This window comes from Theropithecus gelada, chromosome 10 (genome assembly GCF_003255815.1).
Source record: "Theropithecus gelada isolate Dixy chromosome 10, Tgel_1.0, whole genome shotgun sequence".
In the NCBI taxonomy this organism is placed as follows: domain Eukaryota; kingdom Metazoa; phylum Chordata; class Mammalia; order Primates; family Cercopithecidae; genus Theropithecus; species Theropithecus gelada.
In genome coordinates, this window is record NC_037678.1 from 1,839,424 (window position 1) to 1,861,697 (window position 22,274).

The 22,274-nt window shown below is 57.7% G+C and overlaps 1 protein-coding gene across 3 annotated transcripts in view; it reads right to left on the reverse strand.

Moving 5' to 3' along the window:
- The window catches only part of FAM19A5 (family with sequence similarity 19 member A5, C-C motif chemokine like), a 347,289-nt gene that overhangs the window by 80,864 nt on the left and 244,151 nt on the right, over positions 1–22,274 (reverse strand). For 2 of the 3 annotated variants that reach the window (XM_025399345.1, XM_025399347.1), the window contains exon 4: positions 10,881–12,991. The exons of the other annotated variant lie outside the window; for it this stretch is intronic. In XM_025399345.1, coding sequence (XP_025255130.1) covers positions 12,983–12,991 — 9 coding nt within the window. In that variant the 3' untranslated portion in view covers positions 10,881–12,982. Of the gene's footprint in view, positions 1–10,880; positions 12,992–22,274 lie in introns of those variants that run through there. 3 annotated transcript variants of the gene reach the window in all.

The window sequence follows — 22,274 nt, forward strand, 5'->3', positions numbered from 1 at the left end:
TGTCTATTGTATTTTCTCTTTTCTCTTTCTGGGGCTTTGATTTCACCCATGGTGGACTCCCTGATGTTGTTCCAAAGGTCGCCGAAGCTTTTACATTTTTTCTCAATCAGTTTCTATCTGTTCCTCAGATTGGACAATTTCTATGGATCTATCTTCAGGTTCACTGATTCTTTCTTCCGCTGTTTCTGATCTGCTAACTGAATCCATCTGGTACATTTTTCAGTTTATATTCTGATACTGTATTTTTCACCTCTAGAACTTCAATTTTTAAAAACTAGTTTTCATTTCTCTGTTGAAATGTTCTACCTATTAACTCATTAATACCCCACGTTGCTTTAATGATTTATACATATTTACATTAGCTCCTTTGACGTCTTTGCAAAATCCAACATAAAAGCTGTCTCAGAGTTGGTTTCCGTGCCTGATTTTTTTCTTCTGAGTACAGACCACATTTGATTATTTCTCTGCATGTCTAGTACACGTTGGAGGGAGGCTTGCCAATGGAAGTAATGTTTCCTAGATGCTCTGAAATGTCTTTTATTCTTCTAAGCGTTGTTTCTTTGTTACCATAGGCAGCTAATCCTCCTGCTTTCAAAGCTGTCGTCCCTAAAAAATGCTGCAGGTGGCCTCGGTTTGGCTTCCTTGTTGCTGTTTTGTGAGAGAGAGGGAGGGTGTGACTGTGTTTATTTTTTGTCTTGGTCCTACGTATTAATCCTACAGCTGTGTGGTTTAGTGATCAGCTATGTATCCGGGCAGTGTACAGATTTGGGGGCTCACCCCCTCTCTAGGTGTCTTGCTGCTGAAACTACCCCTTAATTCTTAGTTGCTCTGGAATCCCCAGTTTCTTCCTTCTTTAAGGCAGAACGACTTCCTCTTTCAGTCACGGGGACCATGTAGGCTGGGGAGTGAACTCTGCCAAGGGCACAGAATCCTTCTGAATATCTTCAGAAGCCTTTTGTGTCTAATTTCCGCCTCATTCCTCCAGGTCCCCCAAGCTCGTTCGCTTGGGGAGTCAGCCAGGGATCTGGGCAAAGTTTGACTCCGACTTGAGGTCTCAGCCAATCTGTGCTTTCTTGCTTACAGATCTTCTCCGTGCACTTCCAGCTGCTCTGTGTCGTCTGCCCCCTGAAGCTGCAGAGCCGGTGGTTTTCCTGTCACTACAGGTGGGGTTTTAGGAGCTGCCTGCAGCCAGACGCCACAAACCGGCAGTCCTTCCCCAACGCGGCTGCATCCCTTCGGAAATCACTTCGCAGTTTCTTCCTGCCCTTGTTCAAGTTCCAGTGCTTCCAAATGGCGGCTTTGGATAATCGTGTTGGGATGTCACTGTCGTTGCCCATGAGTGGAATCTCCTGCCCCATCGTCTTCACCTTCCCCTGCTCATTCCTTCCTGAACCTCTGAGAGTCCACCTAGGATATATTGTTTTTTCTGTCTCATTTTTCAGTACTTCCTTGAGTAAGACCCTTTTGGGAATCTTTTTCTCTCCATTTTCATTTTTCTGCCAGTATCTTTACTTTACCCTCATGTTAAAAGTATATCTTTGCAGATGTGAAGTTTTAACTCGGAAAAGGTTGATTTTTTTTCTACCCAGAACTTTCCAACTGCTCTGCTGCTGTCTGGCTCTCAGTGCCCATCAGTCATCTGGAAACATCCTGTGCTCAGCGTTTGTTCCCTGAGTCTGCAATCTGGGCTGAGCTTGACTGGGAGTTTCTTTGGTTGATCCTGGGGAGCTCCCTGATGGCCGTCTACTGGTGGGTGGGCCGGGAACCGGCTGGTTTTTGACAGCCCTGCTGGGAGAGCGGGGGTGGCTGGCCCCTTCCTGGGTTCCTTCCTCATGCAGCCTCACCCCGGCTGGTTCACTGGGTGGCAGGGCCCGAGGGCCATCCAGCAGGAGGACACGTTAATGAGCCAGGACTGTAAAATGTCTGCCTGTATCACATTTGCTATTGTTTGATTGGACTGAGGAAGCCATGCAAGCTCACAGGTGGTGTGGGACGACACAGGGAGGTGTGAGCCAAAGCAGCTGTCACAAGGACAATCTGCCGCGGAACACTTGGCACCAGATACTCACATCTCCAAACACTCCTCCAATTAGGCCCTCACCTTCCGGTCTGTGGTCCCACCTTGTCTCCTCACATGCCTGGCTCATTGTCTGCAAGGGTCCAGGGTGGTGCCGCCATGCTATACGGCTCCATCACTCATACCAGTCTGCCCCACGGTACATGCACCCATGGAACCTCCCAGATCCCACACACTGGGCAGGCAGGAGACCATCTGATCGCAGAGGAGCTCATCGTGCTGCACACACAGCTGACCCTCCTTCACCCAGAGCCCTGTCAGTGGGCTGCTGCCACCCCTCTGGGGAGCCTCAGCTCTGAGATTTTGGGACACAGAACCCAGTTGTCCTATGGCTCTTCAAATGGAATCTTCCTGAAAACCCAGCACCCTGCCCATCGTGCACAAAGCCACAACGCCTAAGTCCTCGCCTGTTGAAAGTTTATTCCAATAAACACTGGAGCTTCCCCTTAACAAATCAACGCCAGGCTCTTGCAAGACAAAGGCGCTGTGGTGCCTTCTTGCAAGGACTTTATCTCCTGGTGAAGAAGAAAGACTTGAGGACATAAGGCCTCTCTGAAGCTGGATAGAGAGAGACGAGGAAGAAGAGAATCCTCATGGCATCAACATTCAAGAGGCTGGAGCAAGAGCCATTCCCTGAAAAGCCACAAATGGAATTTACACCAAGAAATCGGGTTGAATTTAGACCATGTGATAGGGAGGGTTGTAACGTCCAGGGAGCGTTTGAAGAGAGAGATGAAGTAGGAGGGAATTAATCCGAGACGTTCGAGGGAAGATGGCTGTACAGGAAGCTGATATTCACTGGGTCCGGTGTTGGGCCTGAGTCCTCCTCCTGCTCTGCTGGGGTTGCATTTCCCGGCTCTCTTGCTCTCTGGGAGCTCCCCCTTGTTCTCGTTCTTAAAGGCTCCTTTGCAATTTTTTTAAAATTTATTTTTATTGTGTATATCTAAGTTGTACAATATGATGTTTGTTTTGATATACAGAAACACAGAGAAATGCTTACTACATAGGAATTAACATACTCATCACCTCCACAGTCACACTTCCTGCACACCTCTGTGTGTGTGTGTGTGTGTGTGTGTGTGTGGCAAGAGGACCTAAAATCGACTGTCTCAGCACATTTTCAGTATGCAGAATAATGTTATTAACTCGGTTGTTCCTCCTGCTATACATCAGATTTCTAGGCTTGCAATGGACAGGACACAGGATGACTCACACAGACCCATCTATACCACATACCTTCCTCAGAAGGTGGGCCCTTGGCCCGGGGCTCTCCAGGGTCTGTGTTCACTGTGACCCTCGCAGAGCTGTGCACTCTTGTCATTTGCCACCTGGCCCTTGATCTGGTTGGGGCCTGTCTCTCCAGAGGCAGGAGACAGGACTTCTCTCTGAATGTCTCTCATTTCAGGCAGGTTAGCCTTGGCTTTGTAGAGCCAGGAAATGATTGAACAGAGCCCACAAGGTGACATGAATGGTCCTCTCATTTCTGCCAGATCACCTTGGGCCATCTTCAGGCATCTCTGGGAGATGCCCACACACTCCGAGTTGCTCCTTTCATATGTGGGTCTCAACCCACCCATGGTGTGTCCCGCCTGTGTCCTAGAGGGAAGGGAGGCAGTGTCCACAGGGCCTGGGCCCTGGAGCAGCCAAGGGAACCCACACCTGAGATTCTCCTGGGAGCTGGACCCTGGGCCCTGGTGATGCTGCTGCAGTGGCCTGTGGACAGAGATGCTGGTGGCCACACAGAGATCCACAAAGAGTGAGAATGCAGGTGGAGACAGGATTTCCAAAAAGCTCAACAGGACAGGAGAGCAAACAAGAGCTCAAAATTCTACCTCCAACATGTCCTTAGCAGGCGATTCCAGGTTACGGTCTGCCACAACTGGATTAGGATAAGTTATGCTGAGGCAGGTGGTGACCCCCGAATCCTAGAGGTTTCAGCAAAAATGATCTGCTCCTGCCCTCATTTCCGTCTGTGGCAGATGGCCAGCCGGGCCCTGCCACCCATGCTCTGGCTTTGGCCAAGCGGCCCCCGTGTAAGACGTGCCTGTTTGGTGGCAATGGGCAAAGAAAAAATACCAAACAGCAGTAGGAATTGATGGCTGTAAAAACTTCTGCTCGGAGGCCCTTGAAATCACTGCTGCTAACCCTGCACTGATCAAGTCTCAAGGCCAAGGTCCAGGCCAACAGGGCTGGGATGAGAGCGCGGGGTCTTGATGACTGTAAACCACCGTCCTCCCAATACCCGGACATGATGGATGGCTCCATCCATGGATGGAACATGACTCAGACCTCCAGGCTGCACAGGTGACTGACAGGCAACAAGAGGGGGCGTGGCCAGGAGGAGCAGGCGGAAAGGCTAGTTCCAGTTACAAGCACACAAACATACACGTGTGTGCCATGCCAGGGCGTGGAAGCTGTGGGTATTTTCTTCCATTGTGCGTCCCTTGATGATGGCATAATTTTGTTCCAACAACACGTAAAACTGAAAGGGGAGATACCCACTGGGGATGACAGGCAGCCATGGCCAGAGCTGCCAGTTGGAACAGGAGGTCTGGGTACCATCCTGGGTGCTGCTGTGTGCAGGGTGAGCTGCCACTCCAGCATCATAATTTATGTCCAGTAAGGTGGACAACGTGTCGAGTGGTGTGAGGAAGCTTGTGACCAATGCCTCAGTGCTTCAAAGGAAGAAAGGCCCGCAGAGGGCACAGCAACAGAGGCCAAGACTTGCCCAGCGGGGCTGGGGTCAGGGTCCTGAAGTCAACAGAGCCCCTTTTACAGCCACCGCATACCCCGCACACAGACCCGGGCAACTGGCTGACCTCGGGCCATCCACTCCCCTAGAGACCCTGGTCCCAGGGAACCTGCCCATCCTGTCCTCCACCAACCCTGGCCAGTGCCCACCGACAGCCACAAAGCCGACTCACAACTGTTCTCTCTTCTAGAGTCTGACGTCCACAGACACGGGGAGTGATGGAACGAGGCATGGTCGTGATGCAAGGCCGGCTCTGGAGCCAAAGGCTGGGGTCTGTGCGTCTACAACAGGCTCCAGTGACTGCTGGGCCAGCCCCAAGGTCGGCCCCTGGCAAACCCCTAGGATGTCACTTTCTGTCTCCCAGAAAGGGGCACTCAAACGTTTATGGGCAGATGAAGCAGGTTTGTGGTATTGGAAGCAGCTTTCAGCAGTCCTCCTCTCCTCCTCCTCCCTCTCCTCCTCCTCCTCTCCTCCTCCTCCTCCCCCTCCATCCTCCCCTCTTCCTCCCCCTGCTTCCCTCTTCTGTCCCCCCTCCTCCCTCTCCTCCCCTCCTCCCCAAACTCCCCTCCTCCTCCTCCCTCCTCCTCCTTCTCCTCCTTCTCCCTCTCGTCCTCTCCTCCTCCATCCTCCTCTCTTCCTCCCCCTGCTTCCCTCTTCCATCCCCCTTCCTCCCTCTCCTCCCCAAATTCTCCTCCTCCCCCTGCTTCCCTCTTCCCTCCTCCCCCCCCCACATCCTCTTCCCTCTCCTCCCCTCCTTCTCCTCCCTCCTACCCTCATCCTTCTCCTCACCCTTCCTCCCTTGTCCTCCCCTCCTCTTCCCCCTCCTCCCCTCCCCCTTCTTCCTCTTCCTCCTTCCCACTCTCTATCCCTCCTCCTTCCTTCTCCTTCTTGCCTCTCTCCAAAGAATCCTCCAAGCCCTGCTATGACCACACCCAGCCAGGCCTGTACCAAAGCCTTCCAGTTTCCTCACAAAGCGAGAGGCGTGCCACTTCCCTGGGAGTTTCTTTCTCCTCTTCTGTTGCTGCGGGGCTGAGCCCATTGCTGCTATCCTGCGAGAGGTCACTGCCTGCAGTGCAGTGGTTTGGTCGGGAGGCTCAGGACCAAGACTCTCCTTCTGGCCAAGGTTTGGCTGGGTCCCTCTGAGCCTTCATCTCCACAAGGCCTCGACCTGGGGCTTCTGCTCGTCCTTGTCGAGTCCAGCGTTAGCAAAACTTCTGCTGGGTCAGTGTAGGGAGGAGCCTACCCTTGTAGCTGCAGGGCAGGTTCCTCCTCTCCCACCTTCCATGTCTGTCCTCTGCCTGCTTTCCTCGAGAATCTCGCCAGCCCACTAAGCCTCCAGGCTGGTCACTGTGTCTCCAGATTCCTGCATCTCCAGGCCCCTTGGTCTCCGGGTCCCTGCGTCTCCAGATCCCTGCGTCTCCGGGTCCCCCAGATCCCTGTGTCTCAGGGCCCCTGCGTCTCCGGATCCCTGCGTCTCCAGATCCCTGTGTCTCCGGGTCCCTGTGTCTCTGCTTAGTCATTTCCCATCCACACAGCCCTACTCTGTGAAGCAGAGCTCCCGCCGTGGCTGGTGGATTGGAGCTGAGCCCATCTCACGCCACGTCCTCAGTCCTGGCCCCGTGGCAGCGGTGCTGATGAGGTCCTCCTTGCCGATTTCACAGGTGTCAGAATGGCCTTTCCCTCAGCACCCTTCCATGGGCGGGATCAGATGCTCCTTCCTCAGCCTTCGTCTTCCCCCTTCGAGACGGGACTGGGTGGCACTGGCCTGCAGGAGCTAGGTTCCCGCTCCCTTTACCCCAGAAGGAAGCCCTCCGAGCGAGTGTCCACGGAGGAAGAGGGTCTGTATCCCAAGCTGACCCACGTGGTGCTGGCCTGGCCACCTCACCGCCCACCCAAGAAAGAGACTAATCCCCTCCCTGCAGTGTTGGCGGGAGGAACAAATAGGGTGACATTTGTAAAAGGAGAAAGTAAATGTGGCTATTATTTCAGAGTAATTCTATGAGTCTGGGTGCAGAGGGAAGAAATAAGGTATTTAAGATGCAGGACGTCCTCTAAGGAAGCCAACGGCCCCATAGAGAAGGCACACGGGGCCACAGCGCAAGACAGGCCAGCGCGCGGAAGGAGCAGAGGACTGTCCCCGGGAACTGAGAGGTCCCCCAGTGTGAGGGCTGAGCAGAGCAGTGCTGTGGAAGGGGAGACCCCCTCGAACCGGGGACCTGCCGGAGCAGGGATGAAGTGCTGCATGGTCATAGGCTGCACCTGAGGCCTGGGGTGGCTAAGACACCAAAGGACCTAGACTTCCGGAAGCAGCCCCAGGGCTCTGAGTGCCCACCTCACCCAGAGCTCGCCGAGAACCTGGAGAGGCCAATAGAGGCAGCACCTGCAGAGGGCCGGACACAGGGTGTGCGGGAGGTGCCAGGCCTGGCCACGCCCCCACATCCATGTCTCCCGTCTCCCCGGGGCAGGCAGCCTCCTAGGAGCTGGGAGACAGGGAGGCAGCCCTGGGCGGTTGGGACAGATGCTGGTGGAGACGGCGGCTGGGACAGATGCTCGAATGAGGGCACTGGCACCTGGGGTGTAGGGAAGGCTGCTGTCCTTGCTGTCCCTGCTGTCCTGAGATCCTGGCTCCCCACTGATCAGCCTGGTGCCCACCCAGCCCCATTCCTCATCCCGACAAGGTGGACACATGGCTCACCTCCCCCGGACCCTCCTCTGGCCCAGTGTGGCTTCTCCGGGGACCGGCCCACTTGGGCCATCTAAGGCAGCAGGGCAGTGGCCCATGGGGCTCTCAGGCTCCCAGGGGAGAGTCTAGGCTGGGGCTGGGGGCTGCTGGGGGCCTCGGCCCAGTTTCTGCCTGGTGACCTCCTACCCAGGAGCAAGAGCAGGCCCCACCTCTGCCTGCTGAGGGGACCACCAGGGTCTCTGAGATTTCGGTTCCTTAAATTCTATGGGGGCGCTGACTTCTCAAGCTGACAGTCAGCTCAGGATCAGAACAACAGAGCGGTCATGCTCTGGATGTCAAGGCTACAGTTAACTGCGGCATCTAAAACACTAGGCAGGGGAGGACGCAGGCAGTGCAGGACCCTTAGGGGGAACTCAGGCAGTGAAGGAGGCCCCCAGGGGGTAGCGGACAATGCAGGACCTGGGCGGGGGACACGGGCAGTTCAGAACCTCTGGCGTGGGGGGACATGAGCAGTGCAGGAGGACCTGAGGGGGGATGCAGGCAGTGCAGTGCAGGACCCGGGTTGGGGGAACATGGGCAGGACAGGACGCTGGGGGAAAACTCGGGCAGTGCAGGACCTGGGCTGGGGGAACTCAGGCAGTGTAGAACCCGAGGTGGGATGGGGGCGGTGCAGGACCGGGGGGCATTGGGTGGGCTCCAAAAGTCCCAGAATAGCCTGTTTCAGCTGCCCTCTGACACACGCTCTGGGCACAACCTTAGGGGCTGCTTGACCTTGGGGACCACTCCCCATTCCTGAGGGCTCTTTGAACTCAGGAATCCTGTAGGGCTCCTCACTGGACCCTTGACTCAGAAAGTGCTCAGTACATGAGGGTGCTGGTGAAAATAAGCACATCTATGTGCACACACACGTGCACACACATATGCACACACACATACACACACACATGCACAGTCGTACACATACACACCCATATGCGCACACACTGCACATGCACAATACACACACCACACACGCAGACATACCACACAAACACACCACAGGCACACACACATACACACACACTCGCACTCCAACAGGGCCCTTCTGCCTGCTTCCCGCTGCTGCTGGGCCACTGCCACCCACACCAGCCTGCTGCCTCCCGCCTTGTTCTTATCCACACGGGTCCCCATGTGGATCCATGCCCCTGGGACGTGGACCCCACCCACAGTCTGAACTGGCCAGTCTGGAAGGGCAGCTCACGTCTGAGACAGGGAGGGCAGCAGGAGGACCTGCATAGGAGGTGCCTACCCTGGCCCCAGAGGCTCAGGAGGGCAGAGGCTTATGGGGTCCCCACCTCGTGATCGAGCAGCTGAGGCTCAGAGAAGCGATGGGTCCCGGTCACAGACCTCACTAGAGGGAGAGAGAGAGCTTGGTCCAGACAGCATCTCCGAAGGCCAGCACTGAACAGGGAGCTGGGAGGCGGGAGTGGTGGGCGAGCACCAGTGCCCAGGGTTACCCCTCAAGGGTGACACGGGGCCTGGGGAGGAAGTGCAAGGCTTCAGTCAGGACCATGAGCACCTTTGCCTCGAGTGCTGGTCACTTTCCACCTCCTGACACCCTGTGAGCTTGGCAAGGTTCTCTTTATTCTATCAATGGGGAAACTGAGGCTCGGAGAGGAAGCATGGCCAGCCTCGGGCCATCGTGAGGAACACCATGCAGTGTGGCTTCCAGCCAGGCCTTCGTGACACTGTTCCACTGCCCAGGACAGAAAGGATGGAGACCCCTAGCCCTGCCCCTTAGACAACAGTGGCCAGGGCTGCCCCTAACCAAGGTCGTGCCCTCGAGGTGTGGCCTCTGCCTGCTCTTGTTGTCCTACTGGGGCTGCACAGGGTGGCCAGCGGGGGCCCTGGGCAGAGGGTCCCGGGAGGCCAAGGACTATCTCTGAGTGTCTCATTTGCAGACTCTGCTGGTGGCTCAACTGGCCCGGGGCCCTGGGAGGGTGGCTCTCGGGCACAGAGGAGGCTGCGGCCACCCCCAGAGCCCATCTGTGGGCATCCACGCCTGCAAAGGGCTTCCCCCGGACCCCTCACCTTGGGGACGGAGCCTGTTCTCCCCTCGGACGGGGCAGGCACTGCTCCCAGCAGCCTGAGTTAGGCGAGGCATGACCACCTTCCCTCAGTGCACAGGGAGCAGAAGCAGCTTGTGCAGCCAGTGCTGGGAGTCCCGGTGCCTCCTGACCTAGGCAGCAGGGAGCTTCCTGGGAGACGCACCCCCAGGAGCCTGCACGGGGCTCACAGCAGGACAGGCCCAGGTTCAGGCCCCTGTGCTCAGCCTGTGTGTGTGAGGCTGCTCCTCAGGGATTGATGGCGGGGGCTGCTTTCTTCCCAGCACACTGACGCCTCTCCTCCCAGCTCTCACTGTGATACAGGAACAGGCTGGTGGCACCTCTCCTGGTCAGGCTGCCCCATCCTGTCTGACTGTGCTGACCACAGAGTCCCAGAGCCACACTCCAGGTGGTGCCTCACCTCTGTGGGAGGGAACCGAAGACTCTCCAGCCCAGGCACCGGGGCTGCTGATGGGGAAAAGGTTGGCCCGGGGCTCCTGCAGCCACTGTAGCTCTGCCTCCTGCCCTCCCTCCCAGAACAAGCCCGGCCCCTTGCAGGAAAAGTTGAGGCTTTGTCTGTCCACCTTGACGGCTCCAAAGACCAGTGACGTCTCCTAGGAAGGAAGCGCAGACAGCCAGGCAGCCCGTGGCGCAGACCCCTGGCCCAGCCGTCCGGGCTGAGGTTCCCTGTGAATAGCAGCTGGGGAGTAGCCAGTGGCCCACCGAGGTGGCCTCAGGTGTGGGCAGCAAGGAGGCTCTGGGCTCCAGCACTGCTCTTTGGGGATCTGAGGGGACGTCTCTGCAAAGGGGGCGCTTCAGACTGGGTCTCCTTGGGGAGTTCTGTGTCTGGCACCTGCGTGGGGCCAGCTCACGAGAACCTGGGGCCAGCCTCCCTAACGACAGCCTGGGCTTCCGCACTGGCCAGGGGAGGAATGAAGGAGAGCCGATGCCTGCCGCACTCAGGCGGCCGTACGTCAGACCCATGGAGGGACTCAGGGCACAGTGTCTGTGTGGGGCAGCGATATTCAGGCAGGGATGACAGCACCCCAGAGGGCTGTGGCCAGGCACTGCCCACTTGTCTGGGGCGGGGCTGCAGAGGCCATCCTTGCGGGTGCAGAAGAACCCAGGGGCTCACAGGCGGTGCCGGCTATGCCATGAGGGCCACAGGCACTGTCTGCTCTGACCCTGGGGGTCCCTGTGCTGGCCCCCGCCTGTCATCCCCACCAGCCACACCAGCCACAGCCCCTCTCCCAGGACACCATGCCCAGGGAACAAAAGCCATGCTTATCAAAGGAGTTTTTCTTTATTTTTCATAATTTAGCTGAATCAACACAAAATTGAATACTGTAAAACAAGAAAAAAAATATGCTGTAACATCTTAAATCTCCCGATCTCTGCCCTCGAAGGTGTCTACACTTGCTTTCAAAAGAACCAGGCGAGGGGGAGGCCGTGAGGACGCTGGCTGGCAGAGGCTGCGGCCCGGGCCGCCAGAGCCGGGGCAGCTTGGGAAGGGCCCTTTCCAGGCCCACCCGCTCTGTGATGACAAACCCAACCTCAGCCCCTTCTTTTAGTCCAGGATACTAATGCCTAGAAATTTGTGGTGACTGAAAGGTAAATTAAGTCTTCATGGATACTGGAACAGGACTTAAATAAATGGATTTTCTTTTGTACCTTTAGTCTATGGTTGCTGGAACAGCTTCTATATAGTTATTTTTTATATTTTTTTAGTAGGATAGAACTAGCATAATACTCATGTTAATTGGACTTGTAGGTAGTATACTTCAGCGGGAACTCAGGAAAATGAAGGAAGCTGGCGTACGACGGCCAGGAGAGAAAAAACAGAACTGTCCCTTATTCCTCGGCCCTGCTGGCCCCGCCTGTGCCTCTGCCCAGCGCGGCTTTCTGGACCTACTGACACAAAGACGGAGGACTTCTCAGAACGCGGGGACACAGACGTGGGGAGAAGGGCCGCCAACTGGCCTCAAGGTCCGTGAGTGGCGAAAGGGGCAGGAAACGGGAAACAAAACCCATTGGAAGAAGCATGTTCAAAATATTGTACACTCAGTGTTGACCAACACAGAGACCAAAGGGGGAATCGAGCCACCAAACCTGGCCCACAGCGAAGGGAACCCGGCCTCCCCGGGCACGACCGATGCCTCTGGGACACCGACGCCACAGTCCTCCACACGCTTCTCCCAGAGTCCCGCCTTCCACGCCTGGCACCCCAGGGTCTGAGGGGCGCCACCTCCCCACCATGTCCCACGCCCGGAGTCTTCAGAAACACACGGGGCTCGGCCCGACTCTCAGGACGGCCGGGACTGCCACGTTAATTGTTAAATAGGATTTTCTACAAATATACAACATATAAAAACTGTTAAATATATAACTTTACGCTTTGCAAAATACATTTAATGATCTCTTTCAAACAAGTGTTACTAGAGTTTTCTTTGCTTTCTGGAGCTAAATGGAGTATCGACGAGGCAGCAGTCACGGGAGACTCAACATGCTCTTGGCAGATATACTGGATTATCCAACTATCAAAAATGGAGCTGTAGAAGAGGCATGTTTAACCGGTTAAAACAGAAAGTGATTTTAGTACGGTAAAGTCGATCTAAGTACAGAGGAATCAAGCGGACTGTGTTCCCGGGGGCTCTCGGCGTCTGCGTGGGGGCCATCGCCGGCCGCGCCCCGGCTGCCTCCCGCAAGTGTGCCACGGCCTCCGCGCAGCCAAAGCCCATCCTCCTAGGGTGTGCCGGGGTGCTCCTGGGGTGGAGGCCTCCACCACGACCGCCCTCTCCGCTCCGCCAGGGCCACCAGCGTGTCTCTGCCACCATGCCCTCCCGTCCCCACAAGCGACCCCAGGGATCCTGACAGTGAGGGTGCGTCCACGTTCAGATAGATTTTGCTCTTTGGTCTATGGAGTATACTGAAAGTATAAGAAAATAAAAGCAATTCGGACAGTCTGGGGCACGGGAGGACGCCACTTCTACGCCTGACAGTCCCCTGGGGCGGGCGTCGTGTCTCAGGCGGGCTGGGCTGCAGCCTGCAGTGGCTGCCGGAGCCTCCTCCTCCTCATCCTCCGAGGACAGCAGGGCCAACGCCACGGTCGGCGGGGGCTGGGTCGGCCGGGCTCCCACAGACTGCGTATTGCTGATGCCCGGGGCCGCCCCCCGCCTGTGTGTCCAGTCCGGCCTCCTCAGGTCGGCCGGACAGACCGAAGCTCAGGATGCCGAGGCCTGAGGCTGTCCTTCACGGACCACAGGGAAACGGAGTGGGCGGGCGGCAGAGAATGGGCGAAGTCCGAGGCGGGCAGAGAACTGTGGCTGAGGCGTGGGCTCTCCAGGGGAGCCAAGGCCACTCCCGGGGCCCCTCAGGGGCTGTGTTTGTCAGGAGACCTGAGGAGCAAAGAGAGAGAGACGGTGAGCCTCCTGCAGACGCTGCCCAAGGCCACAGGGAACACAGGCTCCTCTTCGCTCCCCGGCTCCCGCCAGCCGGCCTCCTGGAGGGCCTGAAACTAAGAGCTCATCCTCAGTGCTGTGGGGGACATCCAGGCCACCAGACAGCGCCCCCAAATCACCCACCCTTCCTTGTGTCTTGGGAGGGTGGGGCGCCGTCTGTGCATGACCTGGAGGGGTTGTTGGCCTCGGGCAGAGCCCTTCCCACCCCTACTTGCTGGCTTCTTTCCTCTAAGCGGCCGTATCACTTTGCCACTCCCCAGCTCAAGAACCATCCGTGGCTCCCTATTCCCTGTATCCAATTCAAACCCCTCCCAGCTTCCTGTGCCTCTGAGGCCACAGACTACAGAGCTCACCCAGAACGGCCGCTGCAGGCTGGGGGACCTGGCCGCACCCCCACCACGGAGCCACCCTCCCCTGGCCATCCACGCTGGGCCTCTACAGGTCTGTGCCGTTCCTGTGGCTGCCCAAAGGACCACACACTGGGGGACGGGAGTCTGACACAGCAGTTAGTTCTTGCCCAGACTCAAGGTGTGGACAGGGCCAGTTCTTGCTGGAAGATCTGAGGGAGGGTCCACTCCAGGCCCCCTGGGGGTTTCTGGTGCTCCCAGCAATCCTCAGTGCTCCTTGCCTGGGAGACGCATCACCCTCATCTCTGCCTCCATCCTCACAGGGTCCCCATGTCGACGTTCCCCTGCCCCATCTGGCCCCTGGAGGATTCTCTTCAACGGGAGGCAGAGGCCCTGGGGCTCAGCTTCCGCCCGACACTCCCCCTTTCCCTGGGCCCCAGGCAGCCCTGAGAATCTGCCCTTGAACGGACCGTGGCCAGAAAACTCATCATGGGACCCCGGCCCTACTGAAATTTCCGAGCCCACCCTGATGCTGTCTCCCGCGCGGGCACCTCCAGGCACCTGCCCACCTGGGTTAGGCCTCATCTGCCTCGCGCTAAATTCCTTACTCAGCCAGAGGCGGTGATGATGAGGGTCTCGCAGCTGCGGGGCCTCCCCAAATCCCAGGTTCCGTCAGGGCCAGGGGTCATCTCCAGCACCCTGACCAGCTGCGGTTCCTGAGCTCCTGGGTGCCAGTCGCTGCTCTGGGAACGACTTTGCCGTCACCTTGTCACAGCCTTGTCTACCCAACGGGGCCGTGGGAATTAGAACCCGCACTCAACAGGACCTGAGGCTCAGGGGTGAAGGGACCTGCCCCGGGGACAGAGCAGCCTCACACTCACACCTTTGAGACACAGAGCCTCAGATGCCTCCCCTCCTGGCTTCCTGGAGCTGCCAGCGTGGCCATCCTGCGGCCAGGCCCAGCCAGCCCTCTCTGCCTGTGGACACTTGTGGCCTGGGTCGCAGCTGGCGCTCCTCCTCACTGCACCCCTGGGGCCTGGAAAGGAAGCTGGCTCTGAGCTCCCCTCTGCTGGGTCTGCGGGCGCCCAGTCATCCACAGCCCAAGGCCAAGGTCTGCATCCTCCAGCCTGCAGCCATTGTTCCAGAACCCAGTCCCCAGAGGGCTCAGAATTGGCCCCAGAGTGAGCTTGCCATCACACTGGGCTGTGGACGCCCAACAAACCGACATGAACGGTGTGGTCCCGAGCTGCCCGCTGCACCTGCAGGCACCTGATGTTTGGCCCACACAAGCCTTTCCATCAGGAGTGACGAGAGGGCATGGTCCTGAGCCTGTGGAGCGTGCGTTCAGCTTACATAAGAAGTTGATCCCGTGCTCAGACACAAACAACAAAACCAAACCTCCCAGCCCCAGTCATCCAGGTAAGTGATACTTTCTCTTCCTCACTAGAAGTTTCCATCTGACGTTAAACTCAGGAGGAGCCTGCTGTACGAAGGAACATGCCATTCTTTTATTTTTTTTTAGACAGAGTCTTGCTCTGCCACCCAGGCCGAAGTGCAGTGGCGCGATCTTGGCTCACCTCAACCTCTGCCTCCCGGGTTCAAGCGATTCTCCTGCCTCAGCCTCCTGAGTAGCTGGGACTACAGGCACACACCAACATGCCAAGCTAATTTTCATATTTTTAGTAGAAACAGGGTTTCACCATATTGGTCAGGCTGGTCTCAAACTCCTGACCTCAGGTGATCCGCTCACCTTGGCCTCCCAAAGTGCTGGGATTACAGGCGTAAGCCACTGGGCCCGGCCTGAACACGCTGTCTTGAATGGAGCCTATGCAAAAGGTTCCAGTAAACAGCAGGAAAGAAGAGAGCAGCAAGACAGAGTGATGACCGTAGTGCCACCTCCACAGACACCTGGGATGAGGGACACTGTACCTTGGGAAAAACCCAAGTGGACTCAGGGACGAAATACACACCACATCCCACCCATGTCCAGGAAGCCTTTGGCTTCTCTCCTGGGGCTGCTCCTTGAAGGTGCAGAGCCAGGTCACAACCAAGGCCCCAACCCTTCCTGCGCCCCAAGGCCAGGTCCACAAGAAGGGCTGGAGTGGCTGTGGTTGGTTGCTGCTGTTCAAATCACCATGCAGAACATCGGGGACTCGGACTACAGTGCATTCATTCTAGCAACCCCAGCAGGCCTCCTGAGCTGTCCCAGGGCCCTTTAGTTCTTAGGCTGAGCAGCAAAGTGCATCAGGGCAGGGCAGGGCCAGGCACGGCTGGTGACACCATGGTGGCCTCCAGTCCTGTTGGCTTATGGTGTCCACTCCCCTGCCCTCTGCCCTCCTAGTCGGTGAACCACTGCTTCCCGGGCTCCAGGGCATCGAGCCCATTCTGTAGGGTACAGGCGAGGGGTCTAATGGAAGGGGGGTGCTGGCCACCAGCCTCCTGAGGACATGGGGCTCCAGTACCCGTCAGGCTGGTGAGCTGCATGAGGACGGCTGCCGGGGTGGGACAGGGAGCTCGGCGGGCACTAGGCCCCAGGGGTGCAGAGAGCAGGCTCACCCTCTGCCAAGGGAGCAGGCTGCCATCCCACTCCACTCTGATGACAGGTGATGAGGCCCCTCGGGCTTCTGTCCTGTAACAAGGCTGGACTAGGCTGCCACCTGGGAGGAGGTCAAGCTGGAATCTCCCTTCCCAGGGCGGCCACACCTCCTGGGCCCAAACGCTGCAGCAGCAATTACTATCTGAACATCCACTTTCTGAATGTCCCCTCTCTGTGCCTCAGTTTCTCCATGTGTAAACACATACCCACTTCATGAGTTAGTGCTATGGCTTGAAGAGATCTAATACAGCCAGCACCATGTCAGTGTTTCTCTCTTTTTCTTTAACAAGACAGGGTGTGGCCCTGTCACCCAGGCTGGAGTGCAGTGGTGCGATCACAGCTCACTGCAGCCTTGAACTCCTGGGCTCAAGCCATCCTCCCGCCTCAGCCTCCTGAGCAGCTGGGACCACAGGCACGTGCCACCATGTCCAGCTGATGTCAATGTCTCTTACGTGGAAAATGAGAGTGACAGGCGACTGGGGTGTCTGTGCCTGCCTGATGATTGGGGTGCTTCCTGAATGGCACGGGGTGGAGCCCAGCCTGAAAGCCCAGAATGCCTTGGGTGACTTCACCCAGGGCAGAAAGGCATCACTGAGAAGGGCCAGGTCTAGTACCAGCCAGAAACCACAAGGACAGGGGCCAGAGGTGACCAAGCTAAACAGTCCAGGCGGATCCTGAGGACACATGCCCTTTCCTTGAGTGGATGCTGAATGTGCCCCAGTGAGGGACACAAGGACCCCAGCCCATCGCACCATTGCACACTGTCTCCTGGAGGCTGCATCCTGTGTGTGCAGCTCACACACCTCTCTCCCCGGGACAGCATGCCCCTGCGGGCTTCACTGGTGGCAGCCTCCGCTCTCACGCAGGAGCTCAGCTCACCGCCCACCCTCTTCCAGTGCGTGTGTAGTGAAACGATGCCTCTCTGGACCCTCCTTCCCGTGGTGCTGCCAGGAGAGGTGCCTGACACCAAGCCCCAGCCTGTGGGCCCAGGGGCAGAAGAGCTACCGTTTATATGAAATATTTGGGCCGGTGTTGACACCTCCCAGGCCCCCTCCAAGCGCCCAGGTGGACCCGGTGGACAGAAGGGCGTCTGACAAGAGGCACCGCGGCTGCCCCAGATGAACAGTCATCAGCTGAGACTGAAGACAGAGCGAATTCTAGGACCTCAGGCCAGTTCTGCAACGTCAAAATACTGGGTCAAGCCACTGAAGACTATGTCACATGTGTGCTCAGGGTGAACCCTGGACAGGCCAGCTGCCGACGACAAAGCCGTGTGTGCCCATGCTCAGGGTGTACGCTGGACAGGCCAGCTGCCGACGACAAAGCCGTGTGTGCCCACACTCAGGGTGAACCCTGGACAGGCCAGCTGCCGACGACAAAGCCGTGTGTGCCCACGCTCAGGGTGAACCCTGGACAGGCCAGCTGCCAACGACAAAGCCTTGCCCTGTGCAATGAGCTGGCTCCACCAAAGAGCCAGGACCGGGTAGCAGACTCGGGTCCAGGGGTCAGGGGTCAGCGCTGTTGAGACACCCTCACAGGCTGATGGTCCCAGGGACGAGACAGAACCCACCCCTGCCAGGCGCAGTGCCTCACGCCTGTAATCCCAGCACTTTGGGAGGCCAAGGCGGGGGGATCACCTGAGGTCAGGAGTTCGAGATCAGCCTGCCCAACATGGCGAAACCCCGTCTCTACTAAAAATACACAAAATTAGCTGGGCATGGTGGCAGCTGCCTGTAATCCCAGCTACTTGGGAGGCTGAGGCAGGAGAATCGCTTGAACCCAGGAGGCGGAGGCTGCAGTGAGCTGAGATCGCACCACTGCACTCCAGCCTGGGCAACAAGAGCCAACATTCCATCTCAAAACAAAAAAACAAAACAAAACAAAAGGAATCCGCCCCTGCCTCCCAAGGCTGCGGAAACACAGAGGAAAAGAGGTGGGTAAAGGTGCCCTGGAAATGTACGAAACCACCCAAGTTAGGACGGCGTCGCCGGAAACGTACGAAACCGCCCGTGTTAGGACGGCGTCGCCGGAAACGTACGAAACCACCCAAGTTGGGACGGTGTCGCCGGAAATGTACGAAACCACCCAAGTTAAGACTGCATCGCGGGAAAAGCACGCAGGTTTAGCACTGCTAACAAGGACGCTGTGCCTAGTGCCCTGCAAAGCCCACTTCCCCAAGGCTGTGGGGCTGAGGGAATCAGTGTGGGCTCTACAACTTGACTGGAACCCGGCTCTGACCCCGCGAACCACACAGGTCATGGGCTGGGGAAGGCCACCAGCTATCGATGCCTCCAGGCCTTCCCTCCTGGCCTCACCACACCAGGCTTCATCTCACGAGACTCTAAAAACATCTTTTCAGGAAGTGAAGCTACCCAAGGGTGGCCTTCATCTGGGGTCACCAGAGAACCACAATCTGTGGCCCCCACCTTGGGGCCTGAGTCAGCCACCCCCTATAGAGCAATGCTCAACACACAGGGCCCGGAGCTCCCCTCGGTCTCCTTGACCCCACCAAGAAGTATCAGGGACTAAAGGCCGTCGTGGAGCCACCATTGTCCTCAGGACCAGCCCCTTCCTCATGGCCGAAGATGCGCGTTCTGGGAATGAGGCCACCCCCGTACACCTGGGCTGTGTGGGATTGAGGCCACCCCCGTACTGCTGGGCTGTCTGGGATTGAGGCCACCCCCATACACCTGGGCTGTCTGGGATTGACACCACCCCCGTACCGCTGGGCTGCGCGGGCGCAGGGTTCAGGGATGACTCCATCTCGGCAGAACAGCCTTGGCAGGCGCGACTCAGAGCATCCCCGATGGCAAACCCAGCCCTGGGAATAAAATTACGCAGAAAAACTAACAAGTAAAATCCCCCAAACTCATCAAGACTGGTGTGATCACTCAAGCCAGACACAGTGTCCCAGGCCACAGAGCAACACTCGGCCGCTGTAGGACAGGTGGGGGAAGGTGGGGGCGTCGGCTGAGAAATGTGCAGACAGATCATTTGTTCATCCGTCAGACATTTATCCATCTGCCATAAACAAGGCTCCTGACCCAGGAGGGCGGCGAAGATGAATGCAGGCAGGTTCTTTCCCTCAGGGTAGAGGAGCTCCCCCAACACAGCTGGGCTGGCAGATAGGACATCAGAGACGTCAGCGCCTCGGCTGCCCACAGCGGGGCCAACTCCCCTGCAGTCTGCTCCTGCCCGTGGTACGCCGGAACGAGGCCGCCCCTGGCAGCCCTCCCCCTCCTCCATGAGCTCAGGAGTGAAGACTGTGCTATATTGGATTCAGTCCTCTGTTGAGGCTGAACTATGTTCTGCAGTAACAGACATGAAGATCCTGACCCCATACCTGTGCATGGGGTCTTACTCGGCAGCAGGTTCTAGCAGATGTGATCGAGTTAGAATGGCGTCATATCAGATTAGGGTGGGCACCACTCCCTCACAGGGAGAAGAAAATCTGGACTCAGGGCAGACACACAGAGCAGCAGGCCCCACGCAGACAGCGACAGAGACCGGAGCCACGTGGCCACAGTGGCTGCAAGAGGCAGGGAGGACCCTCCACTGCAGCCTCCCGAGGGAGCACGGCCCAGCAGACACCGCGACCGCAGACGTCTGGACCCAGAACCACGAGAACAGGTTTCTGTCGTTTGAAGCCACTGGGTGTGTGGCATTTTGTTCCAGCGGCTCCTGGAGACTCACACAGCCTGGACACTGTGCCTGACCCGAGTGAGTCCTGGGGACATTGACTGGAACCCGGGGGCTGCTGAGCCTGCATCCCACGGCTGGGCTGAGGGTGGGACCAGGCAGCACCGCTCCAACATCTCCGCACTGCCGGGGCCCCGCGTGTGGGCTGCGTGGAAGCAGCAGAGGGCCCTCCTCACACCGTCAGGCCCTTGGGCATCACCACACCTGAGCTCCCGGCTGGGAACTCGGCCCTGCTGAGCATCCCAGGCCATCTCTCTTCTAACCCACCACACTGCCCAGTCCACTGTAATGCCTGCTCCACTGTGCTGCCGGCTCCACCACGCCACCCGGTCCACTACGACGCCTGCTCCACTGCGCCACCAGCTCCACCACTCACTCCACCCGTCTCCTGCTCCACCTGCTCTGGCTGGGGCCTTCCCTGTCCCCTCCATGTCCCTGTGTTAAGCTGGGCTCCGACTAAAACTGTGCTTGACTCTGCTGTCCGTGTCCTCTGCTGTCCGTGTCTTCCACTGTGAAACAGGTTTCTCCACACCAGGACCATCCGTGTGGGGGTCAAGTTCTTTTCCCAAACCCGGCAGGGGCCCTGTGCACCTGTGCCTGGTGAAGGATGAGGGGGCCTGTGGGGTGGGGCAGGACAGCCGGTGCAGCCAGACGCCTCCAGAGCCTGGCGGGTGCCTCGACCTCCCACAGCCTCCCAGCTGGAGCCTCTGGGAGTCCGTTTCCCCGTCTGTAACATGAGATAGGAACAGTGTTTACCCCCATCCATGGGGTTCTTAATAACAAAAAATAGTTCAGCATAAGAGAGAATGCAGGGCACCTTTTCTATTGCAGATTACAACTCAGAACAAGGAAGAAAAGCCACAGTGACCTTCCTCACCAGCTTCCAGAGGTGTTCATCCAGAAGGCTGCTGTGTTATTGCCAGGGCTGCCGTAACCGAGTACCCGAGACTGGACAGCTTGAACAAAGGGCATTCGCTGTCTGCAGCCCATGAGGCTGGACCTCTGGGATCCACAGGTGTGGCAGGGCTGGCTTCTGAGGTCCTTCTCCTCGGTGTGCAGGTGGCATCTCCGTGAGTCTGCACAGGCTCAGCCCTGTGTGTGTCTGTGTCCTCATCTCCTCTTTTTAGAAAGACAGGGTAATCTTGAATCAGGGCTCCGGACCCCAAGGACCCCACTTAAGCTTCTCTCCTTTAAGGCTCTATCTCCAAATATGTTAAGACTGGGGGGCAGCACTTACACGTATGGATTTGGGGGATGCAGTTCAGTCCATAAGAGCTGCTTTCTGAGGGGCTCCAGTTTCTACCCTCAGGGGTGAGGGCGGGAGGTCACTGAGCTCCACTGAGAACAGTCCTGCTGGCCTGTAGTGAGGCCTGCTGGGGGACATGTCCTCAGCATGGCGTCTACAGACCCTGCAAGGCCACATCACAGCCACCTCTTCTCTGTGAACAGCCCCCAACACCAGGGCTGGGATCTCGTGTGTGAATCTCCATCCAGGGGTGGACACAGGACACGCTGAGCCCACCCGCGGTTTCTGGGGTCTGTCCCTGGCTGAGAGCATGGGCCAGTGACGGTGCTGGACCTTCACTGAGAGGGTTCTGAAGCCATGGCACTGCCACGTGCCACCACGTTAGGAAAGAGGCAGCACCAGGCAGATCCGCCAACCGAGGCCAGGGGCACAGCTCCACCCCTACCCCCTTAGTAAGCAGATCCCCTTGTGCTCACTAAGCAGTGGGAAACGGTTACTATTCCTCATAACCAGACAGTGAAGGATATTGCTGTGTCTTATCTGCAGACACACAGGGAGGGGCCCGAGTCTGAAGGCTCCGTGAGTCCCCAAAGCCACGCAGCCAATGCGGAAAGGCTGGCTCTGGGACCAGCTCCTCTGCCCTAGGGCCCCCGTTCCTGCAGCCACCTCCTGCCCTGCCGTCCTTCCAGCCAGGGAGGCCACACGCAGCGGTGGTGGGGGAGGTGGGCTTCTCCTTGGGGCTCCTACTTAGCAAAGTCACTGTTGGGTCCGGTTAGGAAAAGTATCCATTCATCCTCTCCAGGGTTGGAGGAGAGGGGCCTGCAGTGGGAGCTCCTCCTTGTGCTAATTAAGAACAAGCCAGCTGGGGTGGGCGTGGGCAGCAGTGTCCAGGAAGACGGGCACTTGGTGGGTTCTACGGAATCAGCACATCTGGGCACCGACCAGACTCCCACTTAGAAAGCAGACCTGCAGTCCCAGACAGTCGAGGAGGCAGGGCCCCCAAGAGCTTCTGCTGACTCAGCGCGCTGACGGCCAGACTGCTGCCATAGATCATGGAGTCATCATGCCTCGCGCCGGGGAATAAAGGGAGCTATGTATGGCAAATGCACGGGAGCTACTGTCAGCTCTGAGAGGGAAGGATGGCACCAGGAGACCCAGTCTGCAGGTAATGAAAGCAAGCCCACGACAAACACAGAGAGGCAGATGGAGCCATCACATGCTCCTCCCCAGATCTGCTCAACACTTTGTCCTTTATTGGTCATTACTGACCTGAATAGTGAGCTTGAAGATCAGTTATCACCTCTGGACACATCTGGGCTGCTACAGATGTCT